The sequence below is a fragment of the Ylistrum balloti genome, unplaced genomic scaffold (assembly GCF_031769215.1).
Source record: "Ylistrum balloti isolate Yb309-2 unplaced genomic scaffold, AGI_CSIRO_Ybal_v1 Utg369680, whole genome shotgun sequence".
Taxonomy (NCBI): Eukaryota; Metazoa; Mollusca; class Bivalvia; order Pectinida; family Pectinidae; genus Ylistrum; species Ylistrum balloti.
This window is the reverse complement of record NW_026781921.1, coordinates 1,670,162-1,697,469: the sequence shown is the minus strand read 5'-3', so window position 1 is coordinate 1,697,469 and position 27,308 is coordinate 1,670,162. Positions and strand designations below refer to the sequence as shown.

At 36.1% G+C, this 27,308-nt stretch overlaps 2 protein-coding genes across 2 annotated transcripts in view; one reads left to right on the top strand and one right to left on the bottom strand.

The window, feature by feature from the left end:
* LOC132564249 (structural maintenance of chromosomes flexible hinge domain-containing protein 1-like) overlaps nucleotides 1–27,308 on the top strand; it is a 75,991-nt gene that overhangs the window by 31,908 nt on the left and 16,775 nt on the right. The window contains exons 23-40 of the mRNA XM_060228925.1: nucleotides 401–537; nucleotides 840–974; nucleotides 1,570–1,732; nucleotides 3,161–3,228; nucleotides 3,557–3,702; nucleotides 4,108–4,237; nucleotides 5,397–5,477; nucleotides 5,761–5,916; nucleotides 6,351–6,476; nucleotides 7,111–7,190; nucleotides 9,831–9,988; nucleotides 11,133–11,251; nucleotides 12,168–12,223; nucleotides 12,578–12,662; nucleotides 13,336–13,467; nucleotides 13,867–14,016; nucleotides 14,384–14,516; nucleotides 26,256–26,375. Coding sequence (XP_060084908.1) covers nucleotides 401–537; nucleotides 840–974; nucleotides 1,570–1,732; nucleotides 3,161–3,228; nucleotides 3,557–3,702; nucleotides 4,108–4,237; nucleotides 5,397–5,477; nucleotides 5,761–5,916; nucleotides 6,351–6,476; nucleotides 7,111–7,190; nucleotides 9,831–9,988; nucleotides 11,133–11,251; nucleotides 12,168–12,223; nucleotides 12,578–12,662; nucleotides 13,336–13,467; nucleotides 13,867–14,016; nucleotides 14,384–14,516; nucleotides 26,256–26,375 — 2,175 coding nt within the window. The remainder of the gene's footprint in view (nucleotides 1–400; nucleotides 538–839; nucleotides 975–1,569; nucleotides 1,733–3,160; nucleotides 3,229–3,556; nucleotides 3,703–4,107; nucleotides 4,238–5,396; nucleotides 5,478–5,760; nucleotides 5,917–6,350; nucleotides 6,477–7,110; nucleotides 7,191–9,830; nucleotides 9,989–11,132; nucleotides 11,252–12,167; nucleotides 12,224–12,577; nucleotides 12,663–13,335; nucleotides 13,468–13,866; nucleotides 14,017–14,383; nucleotides 14,517–26,255; nucleotides 26,376–27,308) is intronic.
* On the bottom strand, nucleotides 15,270–20,779 carry LOC132564261 (leucine-rich repeat and death domain-containing protein 1-like). Its single transcript, XM_060228936.1, has 4 exons — nucleotides 19,083–20,779; nucleotides 17,780–17,990; nucleotides 15,976–16,259; nucleotides 15,270–15,369 (listed from the first exon to the last, which is right to left on the bottom strand). Exons 1-4 carry the CDS (start codon nucleotides 20,777–20,779, stop codon nucleotides 15,270–15,272), a joined length of 2,292 nt encoding a protein of 763 aa, XP_060084919.1.

Here is a 27,308-nt window from a genome sequence, read left to right as displayed (position 1 = left end):
TGTACCAGGTAAATCTAAAACTGTGTCAGTACAGATCAACCTCTGTACCAGGTAAATATTTAAATCACTTTGTCAGTACAGATCTCTGTCACATTTTTTAGTGAAATACTTGTGAAGCAGTTTCTATCTCCATTACCTTGTTGTCTGAAATGTTAGCATAGGAAAACCAATTATAAATAGTACCACAAAACAAGCACAAGAAATATTTAACTGCAAATTTGCTCATATAATGGACATTTTTAAAGAAATTTTCATTTCTCAAAAACATAATGCACATCATACAAAGATTTGATAATTAGTAAAGTTGAAGAAAGTTTAAGCAGATTTCCACATCACATGTATTACCGGATTAGACAACTTGAACTGTAATATAGCATAACATTTGTACATAATGTTTTAGGTCCCCCTCACAGCCTGTTTGTAGATTGTGACAAGGAGCTAGAGATTGAAAACGGTAAGGCTGTGGCTTATAATGTAGAGGTACGGGACCAGGCCGGTAATCCCACCAGTGATGCCAAACTCATCATCACATGTAAGGTAAGTTTTAAGGATGTACTCTCTGATGTTTAACTCGAAGTAGGACATAACTCATTATCAAACTAATTGACATGATATCAATACTTGTTTGTTCTGTCACTTTGGTTTACCTGTAAGACATATCAATACCTGTTTGTTCCGTTCTGTAAATTTTACCTACGTTTTTTACAATTTGCCAATATTTTCACATGATTAAAAGTCAAAGGTCTCATTTGACATCTTCAAATTCATCAAACAAAGATACTGACATGCAGGTGTTACAAACATTTTCTAGTCTGGTATTGAACTCTTTGTGTGTACAGTTTGCTGGGGTGTCAGGATTACCCACATATACGCTAGATTGTTCTGGGAGTGGGACAGGTACATTGACTGGAGACCCCATCAACTTGAAACAGATCAAAGACTATCAGACACTCACAGCTATGATAGAACTACAGGTAAGTCTTCAGGTCAAAGACTATCAGACACTCAAAGCTATGATAGAACTCCAGGTAAGTCTTCAGGTCAAAGACTATCAGACACTCAGCTATGATAGAGCTCCAGGTAAGTCTTCAGGTCAAAGACTATCAGACACTCAAAGCTATGATAGAACACCAGGTAAGTCTTCAGGTCATAGACTATCAGCTATGACATTTTAGAGTAAACAATTATAATCTACACTCAAATAGAGATTTGGAGTACTTTGGTCTTATTTTGAAGTGAAAACAAATATTCATTTATTTTGAAGCTTTCCAAATCTATTCAAATAAATTCTTATTGATTTTTTTATACTAAAAAAAATATTGTAATTAATGATAAATTTTTGAAGTACTTGGGCTGATCTGGCCTAAATTTATGGGTTGATAGATCATCAGTTCATTATAAAATGAATTATCCCTTTGCATATATTGAAACAGATTTACTTCTCTATCTTTGGTTTAGTGACTAATTGATATGCTGTCTTAAACTTCTTGTTGAGTTTTCTCTCACCTGTCTGATGTACAGTTGAGCTTTTTCAATTGTTAATCAAACATCTTTTGTGACTTGTTCCAGAATCACAAGCAGGTTGGTGTAGTGGAGAGATTTATTAAGATGTTACCTAGCAACCGTGTGGCAAGTATCCAGGTACGGATGCTGAAGGATGATGGAAAGATAACCATGCTGAAGTCAGGCAGTTCCATAACAGGCCGAGCAGGGGATCACATTAACAACATTAGTAAGATATTCTGTTCTATAACACTAGTGTTAATGTTTTTAGTTGTATACCAGGCTGAAGGGGGGATCACAGTAACAACATTAGTAAGATATTCTGTTCTATAACACTAGTGTTAATGTTTACAGGCCGTGCAGGGGATCACAGTAACAACATTAGTAAGATATTCTGTTCTATAACACTAGTGTTAATGTTTACAGGCCGTGCAGGGGATCACAGTAACAACATTAGTAAGATATTCTGTTCTATAACACTAGCGTTAATGTTTATAGGCCGTGCAGGGGATCACATTAACAACATTAGTAAGATATTCTATGACATCACGCTAGTGTTAATGTTTACGGAAGGTTTTTAGGTTGCCTTAGCTGAAGGCTCTGTCACCGTGCGTCGTTAACTTTTCACATATTCGACTTCTTCTCAAGAACCACTGATTGGATTTTGACCAAACTTGGCACAAGGCATCCCCATGGGAAGCCGCTTCAAGTTTGCGAAGAAAAAGGGTGTGGCCCCAAGAGGGGGGAAAAGGGGGTAAAATTAGGTAAATCTTTGAAAATCTTCTTCTCATGAACCAACAGTCAGATTAAGTTTATATTTAATATTTAGGGTTCTTATGGCATGGTCTACAAAGTGTGCGAATAAAAAAAAAATCGGATCAAAAACAGCCCCACTAGGGGGCGCTCAAAAGGGTCAAAAATTCAACTTTGACCAATTTCAACCAAATTTGGTAGAAAGCATCTCTTAGTGAAGGACAAATGAAATTATGTTGAAAAAAGGACCCATGAGGGGTGTAAAAGGGGCCATATGTAAAAACCTTCTTTAAATGACTTTTTCTCATGAACCATTGGATGGATTTTGACCAAACTTGGCACAAAGCATCCCCATGGGAAACCGCTTCAAGTTTGCGAAGAAAAAGGGTGTGGCCCTAATAGGTGCCCCAGGAGGGGGAAAAGGGGAAACTTGATACGAATGTTCTACACAAGGTCCTGGCAAGTGTTTTAACTTTTTGGGGCGATTCAAAATCCAAAATGGCCACCCTGACCTCTGTTTGGCTAAGACATTATGGACTTCCTCTCAAGAACAATTGGGTGGGTCATGTTCAAACTTGGTACAGATGTTTTACACATGGTCCTGCACAAGTGTCGTTACATTTTTGCAACATTTTAAAATCCCCAGATTATTGACATATATTCCTCAGGTGACCGTTAAGGCCCCTTGGGCCTTTTGTTATTACTATAATAAAGAAGACGTCATTCCGTACATCACCATTTCATTCAGTGTCAAGTGTTGATCAGTTTTATACTTATGTACAAATTGCATAAACACTATCTTAAGACACTGCTATTTTCATTTTAAAATTCACTTATACTTATTTACAAATTGCGTAAACACTATCTTAAGACACTGCTATTTTCATTTTAAAATTCACTCTAGGTTTCTCATTGTTCGATGAAGCGGGAAGAAAGTTAGAGATAGATGAAAAACTGGCAGGAAAATTAAAAGTAAGTATTTGGTATTCCATGATTGAGGAAAATCAAAATTTTTCAAAATAAGTGTCATATTCAAAACGATGAGATGTGCTAACCCTTAAAATTAAATATATTCCATAATTTTCAATGTTGAATGTTCAAAAGACTGTCAAATACATGTGACTATGCTGAATCATGTTCAATATCCCAGTGACTTAAAAAATTACATTAAAGTACGGGAAAAGTCATGACTAAAGTCTGCCTGTAATGTCTATCACCTGTAGTCTTGAAGACTACACAAAAGACACTCAATTGTATAGTTCTGATGTGCATTGTATAAAACTGATACCTGACTTGACAGGTTAACTGGGTTCAGAAGATTCCACGTGACACTGTGATCGAGGGACACCTCCCCGATATTAAGGTACCAGCCACCATACAAGACACAAAGTACTGCCAAGTTACTGTGCAGGACTCTTCAAATATTGACTTCAGTTTCACTGTCACGTAAGTATGGTTATAAGTTCCTGCTGATGTAGATTTCATTGCCATTCAATACAGTCAAACATCACTCTTTCTAAGTGGATGGGACAGACGGAAAACTTTGAGTTGTCCAAATATTAGATTTTTAGAAAATTTGAATGTTTAATGTGAAATTTGGCTGCGACCATCAGAATACTTAAACATAAAAGGAGTCTTCCAGCTATATGAGTTTGTGTTAATGAGACTTTACTGTATTCTTTTAATCTAGATCATAATTGATGGAGTTACGATGCAATCACTTATACTTTTTAGCTCAAATCATATGGTTTTCTAAAAAAGTAAAGCTATTTTGTGGCTCTTCCATTGATAAATATACCTGACAAAATATATAGTAAAAGTTGATGACTACAAAGTTTTGTTTTGTTACAGGCCTACGCCCACAGACCCCAGCCAGATCAAGTGTAAATGTAGTGGATCTAACAGGGTCCGTATTGGGGAGACACTGGATGCTCCTATTCTAGTCACAATCAAGGACAAGTTCGGCAATGAGATCACAGATGTAAGATCTTTGTTTGGTTAGCGTCTGCAGAATAGGTTAGGTTATTGTGATATAATATTCGTTACAATTTTTATACGCCGCTGGAGGCGGTCGTATATTGGCGTCATCTTCTCCGTCTGTCTGTATGTCCATTTCTTGTGAACGCAACTCCTCCTAAAGTAATCATCAGATTTTCATGAATCTTGCCAAAATGTCACCACTACAATGGGTAGATGTACATGAAGGGGCGATTTTTTGGTTCTTTGATTTTTGTAAGATTTATGCCATTTTCAACTTTGTATCTGTAGCTTGCTAATGGTAGAGCCTTGTGAACGCAACTCCTCCTAAACTAATCATCAGATTTTCATTGATCTTGAACTTCATATTTTGTGGCGGCGTATATTCTGTCCACGGCACTCTTGTTATGTAACATACATTATCATTATTTATCAGTCTTGAAAAGAAAAGATTTGTTCTGGAACCTTGCTCTCATAAACTTCAGTAATATTTTGTCATGCAACCCATGGTTTCAGCTTGATGAGGGATTCATTTCCAGCACAATAATGTTTAAGCCAGAACACAAAACTTTCACTCTTAATTCTGAGCACAATATCAGATGTGTTAACACTAGAACAGGGTAGTATTTTATTGAAATCAACCAGACCATCTACAAAAATGTGTTTAGTACTCAAAAACGATACAAAATGGTGCTTAAAATCATTCATAGCCTAGCTATATACAGCTAGTAAGGTAGACATATAGCTGCTTTAAGTCCTTTCATACTTAGACCTAATTAGGAATCTAGTTTAGATCCTTGGTGGTGACTGGAATTATTTTGATAGATGTAACTACCACCAACCTAGGTAACTAGATCGCTCAAGTTTGTCTTTTATAATGTGTGAAACTTAACCTGAACATGCGAGACTGGGTGACCTCAGAGCACTTCGGTGATAAATGCGTAAAATTCCTGGGGTTATGGCTGACGAAAATTGATTCTCAACCAAAAAAAAAAAAAAAGATCAACTGGTATTTGATGCACAACTGTATCATAAGATACAGTGATTTTTACTTGATTTATGAAGAAAGAAAAATTTGATATGCGGGGTCTAGTGTAATTTTCTTATGTTTCTCGGGGTCTGCATTCTATGTGATTGTAAATTATAATATCTTTTAATTGCAGCTGCCTAAAAATACATCTCAAGAGGTACAGGTCAGTGGTGATGGTCTCAGAACCGATGAGGTGAAGGTCACATATTCCAAGGTAGGTCTTGTCAAGCTGACCTGGTATTCTTGGGGAGCACAATACTGTTATACAAATGCACTGAACTTTGGCCCCACACCTGTCTTTTACAAGCCGTTGATGAACGAGTCGGGCCAGTCTGTCCATTGTAATGGAAAGTCTGTTGACCGTATATCCTGTTGCCAGATAAATAGTAAAGATGAATTAGAGAAGGATTTGCGAATGTTTTCACCTCTTTAGAGACTATTGATAAAAAATAAGATGGTTGAGTTGATGTTTTTTCTATCTGTAATGTTGTTTACAGGGAAAGTTCAGTATACAATCTGTTACACTAGAGAGAGGAAAGACAGGAATACGAGACCTGAAAGTTGCATGGAAAGACTTTCGGGATTTTGTCAAATTGGAACTTACTGCTGGACCACCCACAAAGCTATCATTGCCCGGGTGGGAATCTGATGAGGTAAGATTTCAACAAAAATTTAATTTTCTGCAGAATTCAAAGAATTTAGATTAAAAGGTATAATTGAGATACTTGTTGGAAACAAATGAGTAACTTTGCTTGGTTCTTCATTATCGTTTTGGTTTAATAAAAATATTAGTGTTATCTATGAAATCTATGTGATTCCAAGAAACCTCAAAAAAATACAGTTTTGAGCATCAGGTCTAAACTATCTGACTGTTATAGATGTTATTTCAAATCTGATACATAGGTCTGTTTTATATGGTAACATTTCGTGAGGCTATAGAAGTTTTCAGTTTTCTAAATATCTTTCCTACTATAGTAGAGGCTGTAGATTTTTTTTTCTGTTTTTTTAATATCTTTCCTACTATTGAAGGAAGTTATGAATATAATTTTCAGACTGTTAACTTGAACACGTAAAATTTTTATTTCAGACTGTGACTGTTCTGAATGAGAACAAACTTCCCCGACCCCTCATAGTTCAGTTATTGGATGAAGGAGACAATGAAGTCAACATGCCAGATATCAAGATACAGTTGGCCAAGGACACGAAGATCAAAGTAAGCCTTTCACAACTATTCCCAACTGTATGGAATAGCTCAGTCAAATAAATATAGAGAAGTTTTACTTACTCAAAGACACTGAGAACTTGTACTCTGTCAAAGATATATAGAGAATTTTTAGTTAGTCAAAGATACCTAGAATTTGTACCCTGTCAAAGATATAGAGAATTTGTACTCAGTCAAAGATATAGAGAATTTGTACTCAGTCAAAGATATAGAGAATTTGTACTCAGTCAAAGATATGGAGAATTTGTACCCGGTCAAAGATATAGAGAATTTGTACCCTGTCAAAGATATAGAGAATTTGTACTCGGTCAAAGATATGGAGAATTTGTACTCGGTCAAAGATATAGAGAATTTGTACTCGGTCAAAGATATATAGAGAATTTTTACTTAGTCAAAGATACCTAGAATTTGTACCCTGTCAAAGATATAGAGAATTTGTACTCGGTCAAAGATTTAGAGAATTTGTACTCAGTCAAAGATATGGAGATCCAATCAATAGTCCACATCTTTAAACATCCTGTAAAGGAAGGATTTTAAGCATTAAAGGATATAGCGATTTATCTACCACTTCACAGATTTTCTGAAATCAGGACATAATACATCCTTTACAATCATCTGTTGCTAGTTTGTGCCATTCCTGATGCCAAAGAAATCCAATGCAAGTGGACAGGTGGACTTTGGAACAGTAGCAGTTATGGGACAGAGGTTAGTGATAGGGTCAGAAAACAAGTTATTTATGTCATAACCCACGATTGTATATTCACAATTGCATGTGTGTTATATAGTAGATAGATGAAATGTATAAAATGATAGTAATATCTCTGATTGTAAATACTGTTGCTTTGAGTAGAGAGCTGCGTATAAATAATTGACCTTCATTATTTTCAAGGTCATTGGGGTCACAACAATATTCATCAGTTGTAAGTTTGTTCACCTTACCTTGTATGTAGGATAGTTTCAGTGTTTTTCTGTAAATTAACTTGATATAAATGCCCTTTAAATACCAAGGACTTGAATATTTGTGAAAAGCATTGACTATCAGGGGAGTGATGCAGGTCCATTGTACCTCTTGCTTGTATTCTAATGGACCTTTACATTGAATCATGATCGGATGGAATTGGATATGATTTATACAAATGAATGTCCTTGGCCCTTATATAGGTCACAGTGATACCATGGTGACTAATCTTTAATTTCTGAATAACTGTAGACATACAATGTAGTTAGTTACACTATCCGGGGGACTAACCACCTGACACAAGATAGCTTTATGACTATCCCAGGGCAAGAAGGGGCTGGGGCTCTTGTCATGCATGACTGCCCCTGCACTGATTCCATTACCAACTCTAAAGCTGTTCAATTCACACAGTCAATTAATAATCATTCAGTGGTCACAGTTATGTTAGATAATTTAAAAAAACAAACCAATGTTGGCTTAATTTCAGAAGAGGAGGTTATAAATCCAGATTTTTAACAAATTTCTACTTTTATTTTGTAATATTTATGAAGACTGATTTTATTTTTTTTTCTTAGTTGGTGCGACCTAGATTTTCTATCCCAGTCAAAGAATGCTTCCTTTTCTTTATTTATAAATAGCAGAACAAAGCATGCTATCTTAATGATTTAAAATGTAATAAAGTGCAAGAATGAAATAATGCTGCAGTACTGAGATAAAGATTCATAATGTAAAAGTAAAGCAAAAACTATAAAGGTAACCATGTTATAGTTATAAAGGTAACCATATTATAGTTATAAAGGTAACCATATTATAGTTATAAAGGTAACCATGTTATAGTTTTAAAGGTAACCATGTTATAGTTATAAAGGTAACCATGTTATAGTTATAAAGGTAACCATGTTATAGTTTTAAAGGTAACCATGTAATAGTTATAAAGGTAACCATGTTATAGTTATAAAGGTAACCATGTTATAGTTTAAAAGTAACCATGTAATAGTTTTAAAGGTAACCATGTAATAGTTTTAAAAGTAACCATGTAATAGGTATAAAGGTAACCATGTAATAGTTATAAAGGTAACCATGTTATAGTTATAAAGGTAACCATGTTATAGTTATAAAGGTAACCATGTTATAGTTTTAAAGGTAACCATGTTATAGTTTTAAAGGTAACCATGTTATAGTTATAAAGGTAACCATGGTATAGTTTTAAAAGTAACCATGTAATAGTTTTAAAAGTAACCATGTAATAGTTATAAAGGTAACCATGTTATATTTATAAAGGTAACCATGTTATAGTTATAAAGGTAACCATGTTATAGTTTTAAAGGTAACCATGTTATAGTTATAAAGGTAACCATGTAATAGTTTTAAAAGTAACCATGTTATAGTTATAAAGGTAACCATGTTATAGTTATAAAGGTAACCATGGTATAGTTTTAAAAGTAACCATGTAATAGTTATAAAGGTAACCATGTAATAGTTTTAAAAGTAACCATGTAATAGGTATAAAGGTAACTATGTTATAGTTATAAAGGTAACCATGTAATAGTTTTAAAGGTAACCATGTAATAGTTATAAAGGTAACCATGTTATAGTTATAAAGGTAACCATGTAATAGTTTTAAAGGTAACCATGTAATAGTTTTAAAGGTTACAATGTGATAGTTTTAAAGGTAACCATGTTATAGTTATAAAGGTAACCATGTAATAGTTTTAAAGGTTACAATGTAATAGTTATAAAGGTAACCATGTTATAGTTTTAAAGGTAACCATGTTATAGTTATAAAGGTAACCATGTTATAGTTTTAAAGGTAACCATGTAATAGTTTTAAAAGTAACCATGTTATAGTTATAAAGGTAACCATGTAATAGTTTTAAAGGTAACCATGTAATAGTTATAAACCAAATATGATGTTGTAATATATGACCTGGAAACAAATGGAATTCATAATATAGATACAGATAAGGTAGTTTGTGCATCTATTTATGAACCTATCTTACAGCCAGTTCAAGTCTTCTGACTGTTGCTTAGAAGTTGTAGTCTTGATATAATTTAATTATTATTATATTTTCAATTGATATTAAATGTATATATGCTATTTAATGAAATTAAATCTACAATGTACAATATAATACATATTTCGCAAATCACAGATAATGTGTTGTGTGGAAAATTTCTTTGATGCGCTTATCTCCCACTTTTCAGTTTCTGAAAGTTGATGGTTACTTGGATGGAATTCATTAAAACATTTTTAACTCTTTAGATTGTTTTTGCTATCAACCTTGTTCAAAGGTCACACCTGTAAAATGTATTTGTTGACAGCATGGAGTAAGAGGTTTGTGATGTTGACCAATGTGAATTGATATACTGTTACCAATATATTATAGGGGAAGCTATGATATAGAACCAAGAGCATTTGTTTCTGGTGAGACGATCGTTGGCCCCAAAGTTACCATTCTCATTCAACCAGATATGACAAGACCTGTGGAGATGAAGGTGGAATACAACAAAAAGGCAACATTCCAAGTTGGCCAGATGATGCCAGGTAAACAGAGTATTGTAATTATGTCGTTAGTGTCAGCATTGTCATCAGTAGCCTTGCCTGTAGGTTCCCTGGCTGTAGGTTCCCCGCCTGTAGGTTCCCTGCTGGTAGTGTGTCCTGCTGGTAGTGTTCCCCGCCTGTAGGTTCCCTGCTGGTAGTGTGTCCTGCTGGTAGTGTTCCCTGCCTGTAGGTTCCCTGCCTGTAGGTTCCCTGCTGGTAGTGTGTCCTGCTGGTAGTGTTCCCCGCCTATAGGTTCCCTGCCTGTAGGTTCCCTGCTGGTAGCGTGCCCTGCTGATAGGCACTCTGCTGGTAGTGTGCCCTGCTGGTAGTGTTCCCCGCCTATAGGTTCCCTGCCTGTAGGTTCCCTGCTGGTAGTGTGTCCTGCTAGTAGTGTGCCCTGTTGGTAGTGTGCCCTGCTGGTAGTGTTCCCTGCTGGAAGGCTCCCTGCTGGTAAGGGCTCTGCTGGTAGTGTGTCCTGCTGGTAGTGTTCCCCGCCTGTAGGTTCCCTGCTGATAGTGTGTCCTGCTGGTAGTGTTCCCCGTCTGTATGTTCCCTGCTGGTAGTGTGTCCTGCTGGTAGTGTTCCCCACCTGTAGGTTCCCTGCTGGTAGTGTGCCCTGCTGATAGGCACTCTGCTGGTAGTGTGCCCTGCTGGTAGTGTTCCCTGCTGGTAGGCTCCCTACTGGTAGTGTGCCCTGCCTGTAGGTTCCCTGCTGGTAGTGTGCCCTGCTAGTAGTGTGCCCTGTTGGTAGTGTGCCCTGCTGGTAGTGTTCCCTGCTGAAAGGCTCCCTGCTGGTAAGCGCTCTGCTGGTAGGCGCCCTGCTGGTAGACGCCCTGTTGGTAGGCACCCTGCTGGTAGGCGCCCTGTTGGTAGGCACCCTGCTGGTAGACGCCCTGTTGGTAGGCACCCTGCTGGTAGGCTCCTTTCTGGTTGGCTTCCTGCTGGTTGTCCCTGCTAGTAGTGTACTCTGTTGGTAGGCAACTGAATCTACTATCTGATCTTTTTTCTCCTTCCTGAACTACATTGTTTTTTATTTCCTTGCCTTTGTCATCAGACATTCACATTACACATCAGCTTGTCTAATCTCTTCACCTCTATACATATTTGGTAATATGTCATTTTATTTATATTCATCTGTTCCCAACAGAGTTTACCATTCGTATCCTGGCAGAGGATAACCAACCAATGAAGGGAGCCAAGGCAGCTAGTATATCTATGAAGCTTTGGAAAATGGATGTCCGCAGTCAGAACACTCCTCCATCCAGGGTAACCAGCTTCAGTTCTGCTGTTTAAATCTGTTATTCTGTTATGGCCTAGTTACAGATTCAGGCAAAAACACATTTGTGTATTGCCTTTTTATTATATTTGCAATTTTATCCCAGCCTCAAAAATAGAGGAGTTAGAACATCTTAAAGGAATGACTTTTTTTGTTTAAAATGTCATTGTAATACTACAGAAACTTGTGTTAATCTTAAAGTTGACCTCCAGGATACTTAGATATCAACATTTTTAGGTGATCTGACCCAAAGGGTCAAGATGACCTATAGCCATCGTGCTTCGTCCGTCGTCGTCCGACGTGCGCCGTTGACCTCTTGCGTAAACTCTTCATTCAAACAACTTCTCAAATACTAGAAGGTCTAGGGGGCTAATACTTGGCACAGAGCATACTGGCATGGAGCTCTACCAAGTTTGTTCAAATGAATGACCTTGACCCACTTTAAAGGTCACAGGGGTCAAATATCTTGTATCTAATGTCAGATGACCGTTAAGGCCCATGGGCCTCTTGGCTAAAGAAGATTGGTGCTGATCGTCTTGGTTCTGACTAAATAAGGTGACATTTCTCTTTTTGAAGTCGTGTATAACATATCACCAGACAGTCACTTCAGTGTTATATCCAGAGGAGAGGGTACCACAAATTCAGATGTGAATTTACAGTATATAATCAAACACGTTTATCTTAATGTTCTTTTTTCTTTTCATGACTTCAAAAAAATAAAAAGGATATATTGTTAATATATGTAATAAGAATTTTCATATGTGTCTCCACAAAATCAGAGGAGAAAATTGATTTTAAAAAATGCATGGATCCAGATGGTTATTTTTCTAATCAGCCACCATATTAAAGGCTTTATTGATTTAACCTTGTATGTGTTGTAATACGCATATGTCTGTATTTCCTCAGGCAGTGTCCTTTAGTCCCGAGTCAGTGAAACAGAATCCCGGTGTTTTTATTTTCAAGTAAGTCCATTTACATCTCTCAGGGTTCTTCCATGCTTTAGATATTAAGAAAGGACTTTTTCTATAAATAATTCCTTGTATGAATCATATTTCAAATGTACAATTGGTAGGGAAAGAAGTCTTGTATTCTAAATTTATTTTGTTTATATTTGGTAAAGAAAAGAATCATATATTCTGAATATGTTTTGTCTATATTTTGTAGAGAAAGGAATCTGGTATCCTGAATACATCTTGTTTATATTTGGTACAGAATGAAATCTGGTATCCTGATTCTATTTTGTAGAGAAAAAATCTTGTATTCTGAATATATCTTGTTTATATTTTTCCTGAATATGTTTTGTTTATATTTGATAGAGAAAGAAAGATTCCTGAGATTTCTGGAATTCACAACATAATGATCACCTACTACGATGGCAGATATGAACTATTTAGCAATGTGGTCAGTATTACAGACAAAGACATAAAGTAGAGATGTCAGACATCAGGTTTCACTGACTCCTGAAGAAACGAAGTCAGCATTCATGATAAATGGATAAAATAGAAATTTCTTCAACTTAAAAATATTGTGATACTGTAATTTTGATTTTTGATATTCATATTTAAAGTTATATTATAAGGCATATTTCAATAAATTCAAATATCATGTGTTGGTGTCGCCCATCCCCCCACCTCTCTCTCTGTCTCTCTATAGTTTAATATGTGAACAAAAATAAACTGGTAATAGATACCAATCATGTATTTTTACAGTCAAAATCTATTGTTCTTGAAGTTCAGTTGTAGGTTTCACATAGATATGTGTACCTTTCGACTAAATGATTTGATGGTATCCTATTATGTACGAACATACACTGGTGCTTGGATGGCACAGTGGTTAATGCACTCACTTTTCACCTGGTCATCAGGGTTTGATTCCCCAAATAACCAAGAAAAGGGTATAGGGGTCACCTACACAACCACATGGTTTTCTCTAGGTACACTGGTTTCCTTCCACAGTAAGGCCCCCATGTGCTTCCATCCAGGCCAATAGGAGTGATCATTATAAGTTTAAATAACTTTTTGCAATGATTGTAAACTAAATAAAGTTTATATTCAAACATATTGATTGTTTGCAGATCACAGTTGATGTCAAGCCAGGTGCTCCAGTGAAGCTCGGATCCATGGAACAGCCAGGCACACCCACTGTATCTAATACACATAATGCTGCAGCACGTTGTGTCATACGTAGTCTCAAAGTCGACCTGAGGGTAAGCTCCCTTTAATTGTTGTTAAGATAGCATACAGAAATCCTACCCTACCCATACATATTCTCAAACTTGATTTTAAAGGTAAGCTCCATGTAATCTTTGTCAAGATAGTGTACAAAAATCCTACCCTACCCATAAATTCTCAAACTTGACTTTAGAGTAATTATAGTCAGATGACATATGCAAATTCTACCACACCTATAATATTTTCACTGCCTGCCACAGAAACTATGAATAAAATTTTTATCATAAATCCTTATTAAAATTTCTTTGAGTTGTTTGTTGTTGTAAATAATTGAAATCTCTCTCCTGAGAAATGTTAATATTTGATGTAACACAGTATTATATTTCCCTGTTGGACGAATCTATTGGATGGTATTATATTTTTTTGTTTTCCAGGATGAGTTTGACAATACCGCAGGTTTAGGGTACAGTGGTAAAATTAACCTAGAGATAATGGGTATGCCAGGAGTTTCTGAAGTACCTGCTTTTGTTGGGGGCAACAGGACTCTCCAGTTTAACATGAGCAATGGCCAGTGTGTGTTATCTGTGAGTATTTCTTAACCACTAACGATTTAAAGATCATCAAGTACATACAACAAAACATCTTTATCCATTAGATCAAACTATTTACAATAAATGATGATAATACTGAACTTTTTTCCTGATTTAAATTTTGTTTTATTTTCTTTGAGTTTAAAATTTTCATGACTTTTCCAAAAGCTTCAAAGAAATAAATGTGTTTCTTAAGCTTTGATTTCTCTTTCCATTTTGTATTCAAGGTATTTTATATTTTCTGGTTGAATTTACATTGAAAATGAATGAAAATAGAACAATAAGTACTGTACTAATGATGATGTGTAAGAAAATTGATAAAATATTAATGTTTGATTTAATGGACCACTTATTTCTACAGAATCTAACTCTGGCAGAAAATTCGGCTGGAAAAGACGGCTATGAGTACTTTCTGAGATGTGTTGTTGAATGTGATTTGATTCCCCGTAATAAAAGTATTCCGGCTTTGGACATTCCTTTTCTCTTCTACAATGGTAAGTTTGATTCCGGTTCTTGTTTTTCTTGTACACATCAATTTTGTCTCATACATATCTTATTGCCACAGAATTTTCAAGATGTTGTTAAATATGGTTTTAAGAGAGGAAAAAGAAACCAAGAATTAGATATGCTGTTTCTCACCTCTTTGTAAAAGATAAAACTATGTTGGACGGTCCTTGGAATAAAGAAACTTTTTTGTGTTTTTTTGTTATTAGGTACAGATATGTGAAATTTCACTGTATTTCTTGTCTCTACATATTCCCTACCCTCCTCCTCCTTTGATTCTTTCTGATTTACTCAGTATTTTTGCTTTTCCTTGTTTCTTCTTGGTTGTGATATCAAACCCTAAACACAAAATATTCTGTAATAGATATTGATTTATTTTCAAGGTTAACTCAGTCTACTGTAATGTACAACAAATACGTACACAAAGTTATTAACCTGAATGATAACAGACACAAAGTTATATATATTTCAGTACTTGATAATTGTTTACACATGCAGAATTTTCAGATATTAATTTGTCCACTGTATAATGGAATATTTGATACCAATTTCGCAAAAAGCCCAGCAAACCAACATTTTATTAACCTTCAATAAACAAATAAGATGTTGAGGCCCCGTTCATGCAGTTAGTACCAAATGAGCATTCCCATCTCGCATGTTCTAGATTTATTACGCTGAGTAGACAAAACATTTTCAATCAAGAATCGCTCCTGAATTCTGAAACAGTATCTGTAGTTTTTGTGTTAGAACTTGACAGGCACATGAAACATACACTTCAGCAGGTTTTCTACAGCATTACAAGCTTGATATTTGCACTTAGCTTTGGCGAGGATCACCGTTTTTCTGTAGAATAAAAAGAAAAATTAACATTAATCTGTTGTTTTTAATGAGATTTTTATCACAATTAAATATTAGAATGATGAAATAGTTAAAATTACCCATTTATATCACTCCTTCTTGGTGATATACAGTTAGGGCTGAATCACATTGCATGAATCTCGAAACTAATCTTACATAATTTTCCTGGTTTGGGCTAAGTCATGAAAATTGAACTTCACATAGCCATTATTTCATGGTTGCCTCGACTTAGCTAGTTCACTGTTGATGAAATTTTGTAAGTCAAATTTTTCAGAGTTGTCCAGACCTGGGCTAGTTGGAGAGGCATCAAATTTTGTGCTTTTTCATATATCTGATGTTTATAGGCATATAATTTTGTGCAACATTAATTTATGATCGCGAATGTAGTAAGATTAAATCCCCCATTGATATTACCAACTGTACCAATATTATTTTCATGTTTGGAAAGAGACAGCTTGACTATTTCGATTCTCCAGTAACCTGAGGGGGTCAACACATAACATCTGACACATAATTAAGAGATAGACTTATTTATAGGAAACATGGTAATAATTCCACTCAACAACAGTACATCAGGTTTATCACACTTACCCTGACAAATGCCATGTACTGAGTCGAATACACCCTCGTGATATCTGGTATCCGGAGGTGTTAGGACTACATGTGTTATCTGCGTTGATTGTCAATACATGCAGATATCCCCTCTCTTCATGTGGTGGACCCTTCGGCGAGGGGATCGTCATGGTCACTAAGCTGTTTAGGTCTGTTTTTTCATCCATCTTGAGAAAGATGATGGGTCCTATTGCCACTATGTTGCTGATAATTTTGTTGTCCTCTTGAAGGGTGTCCAGTATATCTGGGTCCACTTTAATGATCTGTCCAATGGAGACGGTGAAAAAATTGTTCCTGCCATCAAGTCTCCAACTATTCATTGTCAACTGCCATTAAATTATTAAGATTTGAAGGTGATTTACTATCCTTGATTTTGTGGGCACTCTTAAACCATGGACTGATAGAATAAGTAAAACTAAATTTACTGAGCTATATTTGTCCACAAAATTACACATCCAAAATAAAAAAAAACAGCATTTTATTGGAAAACCAAAAAAAAGTGAGCCCCGCCCCCTCCCCCCAAAAAAAACAACATGTATGATAATAATTAAGAGTTAGTGAAGACATTTAAACATAATGCATGTGATATAAATTGGGGGACCTCAGAAGGAGATGAGGGCTTGTCCAAGACAGCTTTGTTTTTTTTTTTTTTTTTTGTTTCTTTTAATTATATAACTCGGTACAATTATGACAGGTAATTCAAATCTGGAACCTTTGGATCAGGATTACTGTATATAATGCATTGTGTTAATTTAATGATATTTTGTACATTGTTATACAATTAATGTAGGAAGACAATTTTTTGACCTGTGCCCTGTTCAGGCCTCGAACTTCACGATCTACGAGATCAAATCGCCTAGCCAGGAAATTCCAGACTTCCTCACCATTACACCACCATGACATCCCCAAAAAAGGATATTTGGAATTTGTATTGATAGACAGCAAGAATTTCCTTGACATGATCATAGTTTCAAATTGTCTAATTACATGATATGAACACCTGGGTAGCATTGTAAATACAAACATGGATATGAATTGTACATACAATATACATCAAGCTTGTGTACAATTACGACAGGTAATTAAAATCTGGAATCTTTGGATCACCAACATTACTGCCTATGGTGCATTGTGCAATATATATTAAGATTTAGAGTCTAGTAATATCGACAGTTAGCAAAATCAGATATTCATTGGATATGTTTTTACTGGTATAGATTTATGATCGATGTAAAGAATCGTTCTCGATTATATTTTGTAACTTTGTCAGTGTTTTATATTTTTTGTGATGTAACATGTAATATTTCTTATAAAGGGGCAGATTGCCTCAAAATATATATACTTCAAGGCCCTCAAAACTAAAAATTTTCAAATTTCGTAAAATCTCATGCAAAGTGAAAACTCATGTAAAATCCTATATACATCTCATGTTCTATGTTATAAAATGTCAGACTGAGCCTTAGATTTCAAACACATTGGTCAGGCTGTTAGCGTGAAATAGGTCTTAATGTGTGAGAGTTCTTAAAGGGATTAACATAGCCAGACAGGCACGTCTAACCCCAGTCTTGTTAAAAGATGAATACATTCTCCACTTCTCTGTCTGATCAGTATATTCTGCAGGTGTAGTCCGAACTGAAAATCTTCACATTAGACCTCACACACTCGTTAAGAAATCCTGAAGGTATTCATAAAAAAAAAAAAAAAAAAAAACAGAAAATTTCCTAACCCCTATATACTACAGTGAAAAGTTGATTTTGTTGTCTGTTAGTCAGTGCGCACTCACCTTTATACTGACTTCTAGTGGAATAGACACGCCTTTATTAGGAACCATGATGCTGACTTGTGGATCAACAGTGGACACAAATTCACCACCACTGGGCATCACTGTAAAACATTCTGTCCGGGACATGATCACACCAACAGCTTCAGTGGACTTATTATCACTCAGGCGCCAAACACCATCGGCAACAGGAACAATGCTTTTATCACTAAAACTGATAAACACCATCATAACTTTCATCATTATGATCTTATTTATCTGTAAAATAGCTCATTTTGTTGCCCTAGCAAAACATTGTACAATTTCAATAGGAAGGGTATTCTGGTCATAAAATTTTTAAAATGAGGGATAAAAAATTTTGAATCCCATACCAATGTGACTTTTGAAGGGAGGCAAAAGATAAGGTCACATATGACAAATGGTCTCTTGGTCTTGTAATCCAAATCCTCCTGTATTAATGAATGGATCCTACTCTTCCTGTAGGAATGAATGCATATTGCCCAAATATGGTCTTGGATGAAGGGAAGCGAGCTTGTGTAAACAGTGCTGGGCCATTAGAGCAGGAGGGGTGGGGCCCAACAGGGAAAATAGAGTAAATTCTTTTAAATCCTACTCCCCTTGTAGGAATGAATTGATGTTACCCAAATTTGATCTGAAGCATCCTTGGGTGAAGAAGAATCAAATTTATATAGATGTTAGGACAAGGCCCAGTGGAGCGGGAGTTTCGGGGCCGAGTTTTGGAAATGTAAGTTCTTAAAAATCCTTTCTTCCCTACAAATGCAAGGATATTGTCCAAGATTTGTCTGAAGCAATGTTCATAAATGGAGAATCTGACTTCTGTTTAAACACAAGGCCAGGACCTACGAGGGAAATTGTTTAAAAATGTATTTGTCATATTTGAAATTCTTTGTTAAATAATGTAATAGCATATTTATCCAGGTGAGCAATGCAGGCCCCATGGACCTCTTGATGTATTTGAATTATTACATGTCCATAAAGGTACTTGATGTATAGAATAACAGCATGATTTTTTTTAACAAAGTGACAGAATTGTATCCCACTTGTATACGTTCATTTGTGACATGTGTCAGACATACAAAAGTTTGCTAGTCAGGAGAGACAAACATTGAATTATCTTACTAATGTCAAGATTCAAGTGCATTCAAGGAGAAAAGGTTTTTAACATGGAAGAAAGTTACGCCATCCTATATACCCTTGTCTTTAAAGAAATGTCTGGAGAAAGAAATAATTTACAAGGAAAGAATTCACACTTTGGATAACCTAGAATAAAGGGGAGATAACTCACCTTTTCCCTGTTGGATGGCCTCTGATGGATAGAACAGGCTGCAAAAGCTGTTTGTTGAGCAACATTTCGAGCTGGTTACAGATCCCAAGTAGTCGAAAGTCAGTCTCACCTTCTGATGCGGAGGGATAGTTTTGTCCCTCTGCTGTGTCCAGGTCTGCAATATGCTGAAGGATGTTTTTTAGTGGTTCCTTGTCTACTTTATTTCCTTTGTTTTTATTGTCTCTCCACATCACAGATTCAGAATTGTTCTCAATGTGTTTACGTGAGAAACCGTTTAGCAGCAGTTCATCAAGATCCTGGGAGTTATTTAGGTCTAACATGGTGGAGGACTTGGCGCTCGGGGATTTGCCCCGTTTCTTAGATTTGTACAAATAGCGATTGTTTTCCTGTTGAGGGTTACGTTTGCTGGCATACATATGACGATTGTCCATCATGTCGTCCTGATTGGCTGGAATTTCCCCGTACTGTAGTGTTATCCTATGTTTGATTTGGTTTCCCTTGACATTGAAGTAGTCCAGACGATGCATCTGATCCATAACTTGAGGGAAACTTACCAACTTGTTGTTGCCCAGATCTAACACACGAAGATTTTTCAGATGGACAAGATCCTGTGACACATATTTTATTTGGTTATTGTTTAGTCGGAGAATCTCCAGTTTTGTCAAGGTGTATACACCCATTGGAATATTCTCCAGGTTGTTGTTGCTAGCGTTGAGGTTTTTGAGTCGAGTCATGCCAACAAGCGATACATTATATAGACAGTTGTTTGACATGTTCAGGTATTGAAGATTCTTGAAAGAGTTTGGCATGTTTGCCAGTCTGTTTCCCTGTATGTGGAGTATATGTAGGTTTGATAAACCTTGTATATGATGTGGAATGTATTTTATGTCATTGGCAGCAATGTTCAGGAATCTTAGCTCTTTTAACTTGTACACAATTCCAGGAATTGTGTCAAATTTGTTGTAGCTCAAGTTCAACTCACGAAGATTTTTCAGAGACTCAAAATCAGGCGACAAAGTCTTCAGACTGTTTCCTTTTAAATTTAAAAGTTTTAAAGAGGAAATCTGGCAGATAGGAATCGGCAGATGTTCAAATTTGTTGTCCGCTAGATTCAAATATTTCAATTTTCGAAGACCATGCATTGAAAATGGCAGATACCAAATACGGTTGCCTTGGACGTCAAGATAAGTCAGGTTTTGAAGCTGTCCAACATCATGAGGTAGACTCACAAATTCATTTTGTCCTAGTTTAAGAATACGAAGACTCCTCAAGCCATCTATATTACGGGGAAGATTTGAAAGTTTATTTCTTGTGAGGTTGATCTCGGTGAGGTGAGTACAGTTTGTGATGGTGTCAGGGACCATCTGTATCTTATTTTCCTGTAAAAGGAGAATCCGTAACCCACGGAGACGTGCAAGTGATGCTGGAACTTCACTTAAGGAATTGTGGGATACATTGAGGACTTCAAGTCGTGTAAAATAGGAGATGTCTTGAGGAAGATCATGTAAGCCCTGGCTAGACAGATTCAACTCCAAGTAGCCTTTGTGATTACGATTGATATGTAGGCGTAGTAGGTGAGGGGCCTCATGCAAGGATCGCGACTGTCGTGATATTGGGCCTCTTGATCGAGACTTGGAACGAGATTGACGTCTCTGTCGCCACGTAGAATACCCAGAACTGAATGCAGACCTTGACATTCTGTTTTGTAATATAGAATGAAAAAAGTCAATAAGGTGACAAAATCTTTTAACTTTCAAAATAAAAATCCAGGAGCAAACTGAAATTTTTATAAAACCAAAATACATAATGTAGTCCATTGCTCTTTCTTATTCTCATGGGATGGAAAAGGTTTGTATGCAGGAAAAAATCTCAGGGAAAATTCACTTAAGATGAGAAAGGCTTGTATACAGGAACATCTCATGGAAAATTCACTTAAGATGAGAAAGGTTTGTATGTTTTTCTTGGGGAAAGGGTTACAGAATTGTTATAAAAGTGAGATGGGCATATCTTTTTACCCCACAGCCCAAAAGGGTGTGGGGTATTGTGATCACGCACGACGTCCGTCCGTCCGTCCACAATTGCATTCCGCTTATTATCTCAAAAACTACATCACCGGTCATCACCATTTTCACTGGGGATATTGAGCCTATGGACCTACACAACCCTATTGTTTTTCGTCGTCGCTTGATATCCAATATGGCGGTTATGGCCGCCATCTTGAATTTGCATTCCGCTCATTATCTCAAGAACGACATCACCAGCGATCACCATTTTCGCTGGGCATGTTGGGCCTATAAACCTACACAGCCTATTGAGGTTCTTTACAATCTCAGCCCTGCACCCAACTTTATAATAAGGCTGTTGGGTGTTGCCCGCGTTTGCGGAGCTATTTTATACTATTGTATTTGTGCAGCAAAGTCTTAAACTGTAACAAAAATTTGTTCTTACAATTTGTTATAAATATTGGAAGCTCCGAGTTTTTTATAGTTGTAATGAATACTAAACAGGATGTCATGTTAAACAGCGATAAAGGTCTCCTAGTACACCAATTTATATGAAGAATAATACCTATTATCTTAAACAGGGTGTTTTCAGTTGTCAGCATAACATAAACTACGTCTGTGACACTGGTAACCTTACTAGATAAAGTAATCACAAGTACACTGAAAACTATTTATACAGGGAAAGCACGGTTCAGTCAAAACATAGTAGATTTTATGTGTTAAGGCAGACACAGACATTATTGTAATGTTAAATCATTTTCAATGTAGGTCTGTATAACAATATCCGAGTAAAAACATAGATATCAATTATTTGTAGTCCCAATACATCAGATAACAGAGGCAGAAAATGTTGTACATTACCTGTCGCCGTCAGCTTATCTCCCTGGGATCTGTCTGTCCAGTATCGGATCACTACATCAGTATACTCTATAGACTGGCTGACTTAAATTTCTTCTTATAAAACTCTTTAGAGACCTCATCACAGCTTCCCTACAGAGTGATAAAGTAACTCTTGGTTGTGGGGCCTTATTGGGGAAATAAGTATACCATTATTTGTTAAGATGAAAGTTGGCTTGCATAACACATATGATTAAACATTAATGGTGCAATGAAAAATATTTGAAGAATAGAAAAAAATATTAAAATATTAAAAATAACGTAATTTTCTAACTGTTGATAATTGGTATTTTACCCCAAAATTACACTCAAATAATACAAGATAAAAGATCTCCTTATGGAGCCTCATCTTAATTTTACTTACCTGGTAGCAAAATCAATAGATCAGTGTACTTGACTAATTAATTATGCACACACTAATCTAGTTTTTTGATTGGCCATGAACAGATAGCACCAATTGGACTTAATGACAGACAGGGGTATACTTGCTATCTATAATAAATGATATAATGCAATCGTACCTCCCAGTCTGCGAAGGTTTCCATCAGAATCCTGCTACACCAGTGAGCGAAGGTCTCAAGTCTCGAGGGTCTGTGCGATATTGCTTAGTTTTGTGTGAAGTTTTTTTTTTCCTGGTTTGTCTAACTTGCGATAGCATGCCTAGGGTACCCTTTCCAACTATCATTAGTAGTAGTGCATGCTATGTTGAATGTAACGCAATAGACACTGTACCTGCGGTTCTGATGTTGGTATCTAAGGTAAACAGAAACACAAGACATCCAGCATCATCACTTGATTTTTCACCTCTATGTCAACTTCAAGATTGAAGTTAAACGGAAAAACTCCAGTAAACTTTGTTACAGTTAGGTAGGAGATGGAACTATATAACTCGTGAGCAAGTATAATTTTCAACATGGTACTGTGTCAACATTTTGTGACAGGAATGCACAAGTGAACCTTGTTTTGTAAAATACTGGGTCTGACCTGAAAGTATTATAACTAATATTACCACTGAAATCAATGGACAGATAGGTTACTGTATAGAGGTTGAGTTTGCAGGGTTTAATCTATAAATATAGTAGTGTACTAAAGATCCTCTATTAGATTTTCTGTCTCGTGTCACTTATATAGTAAAGTGAACGTACGTTTTCCTGAAACTCTGTCAGAATGTTCCAATTTAATGCATAGAATTATTCTAAATAAATATTTCCACATATAGTTGCTAACAAATTTCTTCTTTGTTATCTCCGCTTGAAAATGAAAAAGAATCTCCTGTGAGAAGCTTTATACATTAAATTATTTATTAAGCAATGAGCCCATGCCAAGTCATCCATTTTCAATACAGTCCAGTTAAAATGTTATCATGCAATATGCTTGCCTTATAATTTCAATGAATAGGAGACATTCAAGTCATCTATGTAGTAGAATTAATCGTGGGAGACTCAAGAATAAGATTCCAACTTTATTTTGAAAACTTCAGTCACTCATCAACATTTATTAAAAAAAAAAGAATCTGAAAGTCAGGTAAAATTTGGTTTTTGTTTGATGAAACTAAGAATCATTAACTGTTTCTCATTCATTTTTAAGTCACTTGAATATGGAATCAGCAATTTGATATCAGTAAGATCATACATGAGTTTGTCAATGGAATCAATATGATGATAATTTACAGAGTTATGGCCCTTTGCAATCTTATAACCGTGGCTTCTGAAAACAAGAAATGGAGTAAAGATGATCAGATTTTTTTAAACTAGGTATGTAGCCTTTTATCACTAACATCTTGGATGAGTTCAACGATGGGGCCAATTCGGTAACTTATAGGGTTCTGGCTTTTTCGCAGTTTAAGGTCAGTTGAGATTAGTCAGGTGACCGTTAGGCCCATGACCTCATGTTTGTGGGATACCAGTGGTAATTAAAGGTTAATTGTTCATAAAAGAACAAGGGAAAGTCTTGTCAGTGTTTTAATTTGTCAAATATATATCACGTGTCACTAGATTAATGAGTTTCCCTACAGAAAATGTGAGAAATGTGAAATGGAAGAATTTCAGATCACCAGCACAGTTCCATTGTGAGGAAATGTTTCTTGAATCAATTTATAACTGATCAAACTTCAAATGATAATTTCATAAATAGGGATTTCTTTGCGTTTGTTAATGTTCAATATTTTATTTCAGACAATCAGAAATTCATAAAAAAATTTTTTACACATACAGTCAAACTTTGTTATCTCACACTTGTATAACTGGAAGAACCTGTTTAATTAGAAGCATATTGTTGGTACCTGCCTAAAGCTACACAAAACATTCAAACTCGCTTAAATCAAGTACTGGGTTGTTGCGAAGTTTTCCCATGGTCATACCCTGTTTATGATAACAAGGTTCGACTGTACAGAAATAACATTACACACAGGTCATAGGTTATTAAAACATTTGGTCATCTTTCATTAGACTCGCAATTGATTGCTTACGATTTAATGGATAATGTCTACCTTTTCTCTTTATACCTTTATACTCTGAAGGACAAAGTCGAAGATCAGTATCACATACTTTGGTTGTTAGAAAGAGAAATAAACCTGTGTAGAATGGTGTAATGAATGAGGAATATGTTTGGTGGGTAGGGCTGTACATAATGATTATGGCTGTAAATTCTTTGCAAACATATCTTATTACCTGGCAGCGATCAGTGAAGATTGATAATATATTCAACTACATGTATGAACATCATTTAACACCTATTTCTACAAATTCCTCATCACTGAAACAAAATGGAGGTTATGTAACCAAACCTTTGATTATCATTAAACTTCGCATAAACAACGTCCATTTGAATGTTAAAGGGTACAATGACAGTGCTGACAAAATGCTAAACGTTTAATGCATTAGGAAAGATCACATTTTCTCATTGGTGAGACAAAATCTAGAAAAAGATGGTTAGGTATAGCTGGCCAATTCTAAGAGTACTCTCTACAGTAGCCGTGTGCTTCAGTATAGGATTGTAGACAGTAATTCCAAATTAGTGATAAGTCTAACTTTGATGTATCCTGGAACATGTTTATTTCACATGCATGGCGTGCATGTTTGTTAAGAGAAAACTCATTAAAAGTACAGTCTTACAGTTTTCTAGGTTCAGAGGAAGTCTGAAGCTTCATTATCACCAAACCTATCTTCAGAAGGATGACTCTTTAATTGGTTGCAGATTTGCTGCCAATTGATATAGATTAGAAATATATTTTGGAGTTCAGTAGGACCGTGTCTTCTCAGATCCTGTCTTATTTCAGTTATAGCTAAACAATTGTCATAGCAACAAGATTTCCACAAAATTTAACTGCAAGCAAGGATAGAAATGACACTTTAAGTCTATCCAGTACAGGGCAAAAGTCCATCTATTATAGGGTAAAGGAGCTCCCATCTTGTACACGGTGAATGAGCTCCCATCTCATACATGGTAAAAAAGCTCCCATCTTGTACAGGGTAAATGAGCTCCCATCTTGTACAGGGTAAAGTAGCTCCCATCTTTTACAGGGTAAATGAGTTCCCATCTTGTACAGGGTAAAGGAGCTCCCATCTTGTACAGTGTAAATGAGCTCCCATCTTGTACAGGGTAAAGGAGCTCCCATCTAGTACAGGGTAAATGAGCTCCCATCTTGTACAGGGCAAAGGAGCTCCCATCTTGTACAGGGTAAATGAGCTCCCATCTAGTACAGGGTAAATGAGCTCCCATCTTGTACAGGGTAAAGGAGCTCCCATCTTATACAAGGTACAAGAGCTTTCATCTAATACAAGGTTAAGGAGCTCACAATTATTAAAAGGTACAGGAGCTCCCATCTAGAACAGGGCCAAGGAGTTCCCTTTTAGTACAGGGTCAAGGAGCTCCCATTTAGTACAGGGTCAAGGAGCTCCCATCTAGTACAGGGTCAATGAGCTCCCATTTAGTACAGGGTCAAGGATGTCCCATCTAGAACAGGGTCAAGGATCTCCCATCTAGATCAGGGCCAAGTAGCTCGCATCTACTACAGGGCTAAGACGCTCCCATCTAGAATCTAAATAGAGATCCATGTAAGTCTTAATGTTGCAATAATCTTGAGGCTGTATGGGGACCCAAATAGGTCTCAATATGGGTATAATTAGAGACAAAAACCTACAGGTTTGGGCATTTGAACCCATACTTATTATTATGTCCACTTTGGTATATCATCCACTGAGCCACACAAGAAACACAAGTTCCACAGATTTTAGCTTACATTTACATATGTTTATCATTTTGTATTTTATAGATGCCAAAAAACAGTCTCAGATGACTTCATTGTCACGGCAACGGGATGATCTCAGATCTGTCATTAAAACCTACAAGTCCCTTTTTGAAACAACGGAACAGCTGGTGAAGGAGCTGAAAAGTAAGTCATGGACTCATATGAAACCTAAAAGCAGACAGCTTATCAAGGAGCTCAAAAGTTCGTCAAGTTAGTTAAATGGAAGTGAAAGGCACAAACAGCTTGGAAAGAATCTTAAGGGTTAGTCTGAAACTTTCTAATGTTAGCTAAAAGGAATAGAAAGTTTGTCCTGCAACTGAAATGTATGTGTAAGGATTCAAATGTTAGTCCAAAGCCAAGGCTGCAGATAAATTAACTCATAAGTTGACAAGGATTTAAATACTGTAAGTATAAGTATTTTAGTGGTAGTTGTATTTTAGCTCTTTTCCCTCTGAATGTTATAATCTATGATATGGCTGTATTCATTGTTCATTCTTTTTGGTGCTTATGTATAGCAATTATAACTGATGTGCAATTTCATCATTGCCAATATTAGCCAAAAATTAATTGAACGCCAAAATGTAATTGGGATGAATTAAATATATTTACAGTATAAGCTGGAGGGCCAAAGTCTAAAGTTGTTCAGCTCAAAGGTTACCTGAAATCTAAATAAAAATTAATGAAATATAACATGTTGGACAGCTAAGCTATTAAGTTTGAATACAAGATTCAGACATCCTACATTATCTCCCTTTACTGAACTCACTGTCCCATTGTATTATCTCCCTTTAGGAACTGGCTGTCCCATTGAATTGTCTCCCTTTACTGAACTCGCTGTCCCATTGAATTGTCTCCCTTTACTGAACTCACTGTCCCATTGAATTGTCTCCTTTTACTGAACTCGCTGTCCCGTTGAAATGTCTCCCTTTACTGAACTCACTGTCCCATTGAATTGTCTCCCTTTAGGAACTGGCTGTCCCATTGAATTATCTCCCTTTACTGAGCTTGCTGTCCCATTGAATTGTCTCCCTTTACTGAACTCGCAGTCCAATTGTATTGTCTCCCTTTACGAACTGG

What these genes read in the sequence shown, in the direction of transcription:
- LOC132564261 (XM_060228936.1), bottom strand. Translation starts at nt 20,779, where the DNA reads ATGTCAAGGTCTGCATTCAGTTCTGGGTATTCTACGTGGCGACAGAGA. An exon ending in GGCCATCCAACAGGGAAAAG is followed by an intron (nt 17,991 to 19,082) that starts GTGAGTTATCTC and finishes GGTGTTTATCAG; the next exon opens with TTTTAGTGATAAAAGCATTG. An exon ending in CACTAGAAGTCAGTATAAAG is followed by an intron (nt 16,260 to 17,779) that starts GTGAGTGCGCAC and finishes TCCATTGGACAG; the next exon opens with ATCATTAAAGTGGACCCAGA.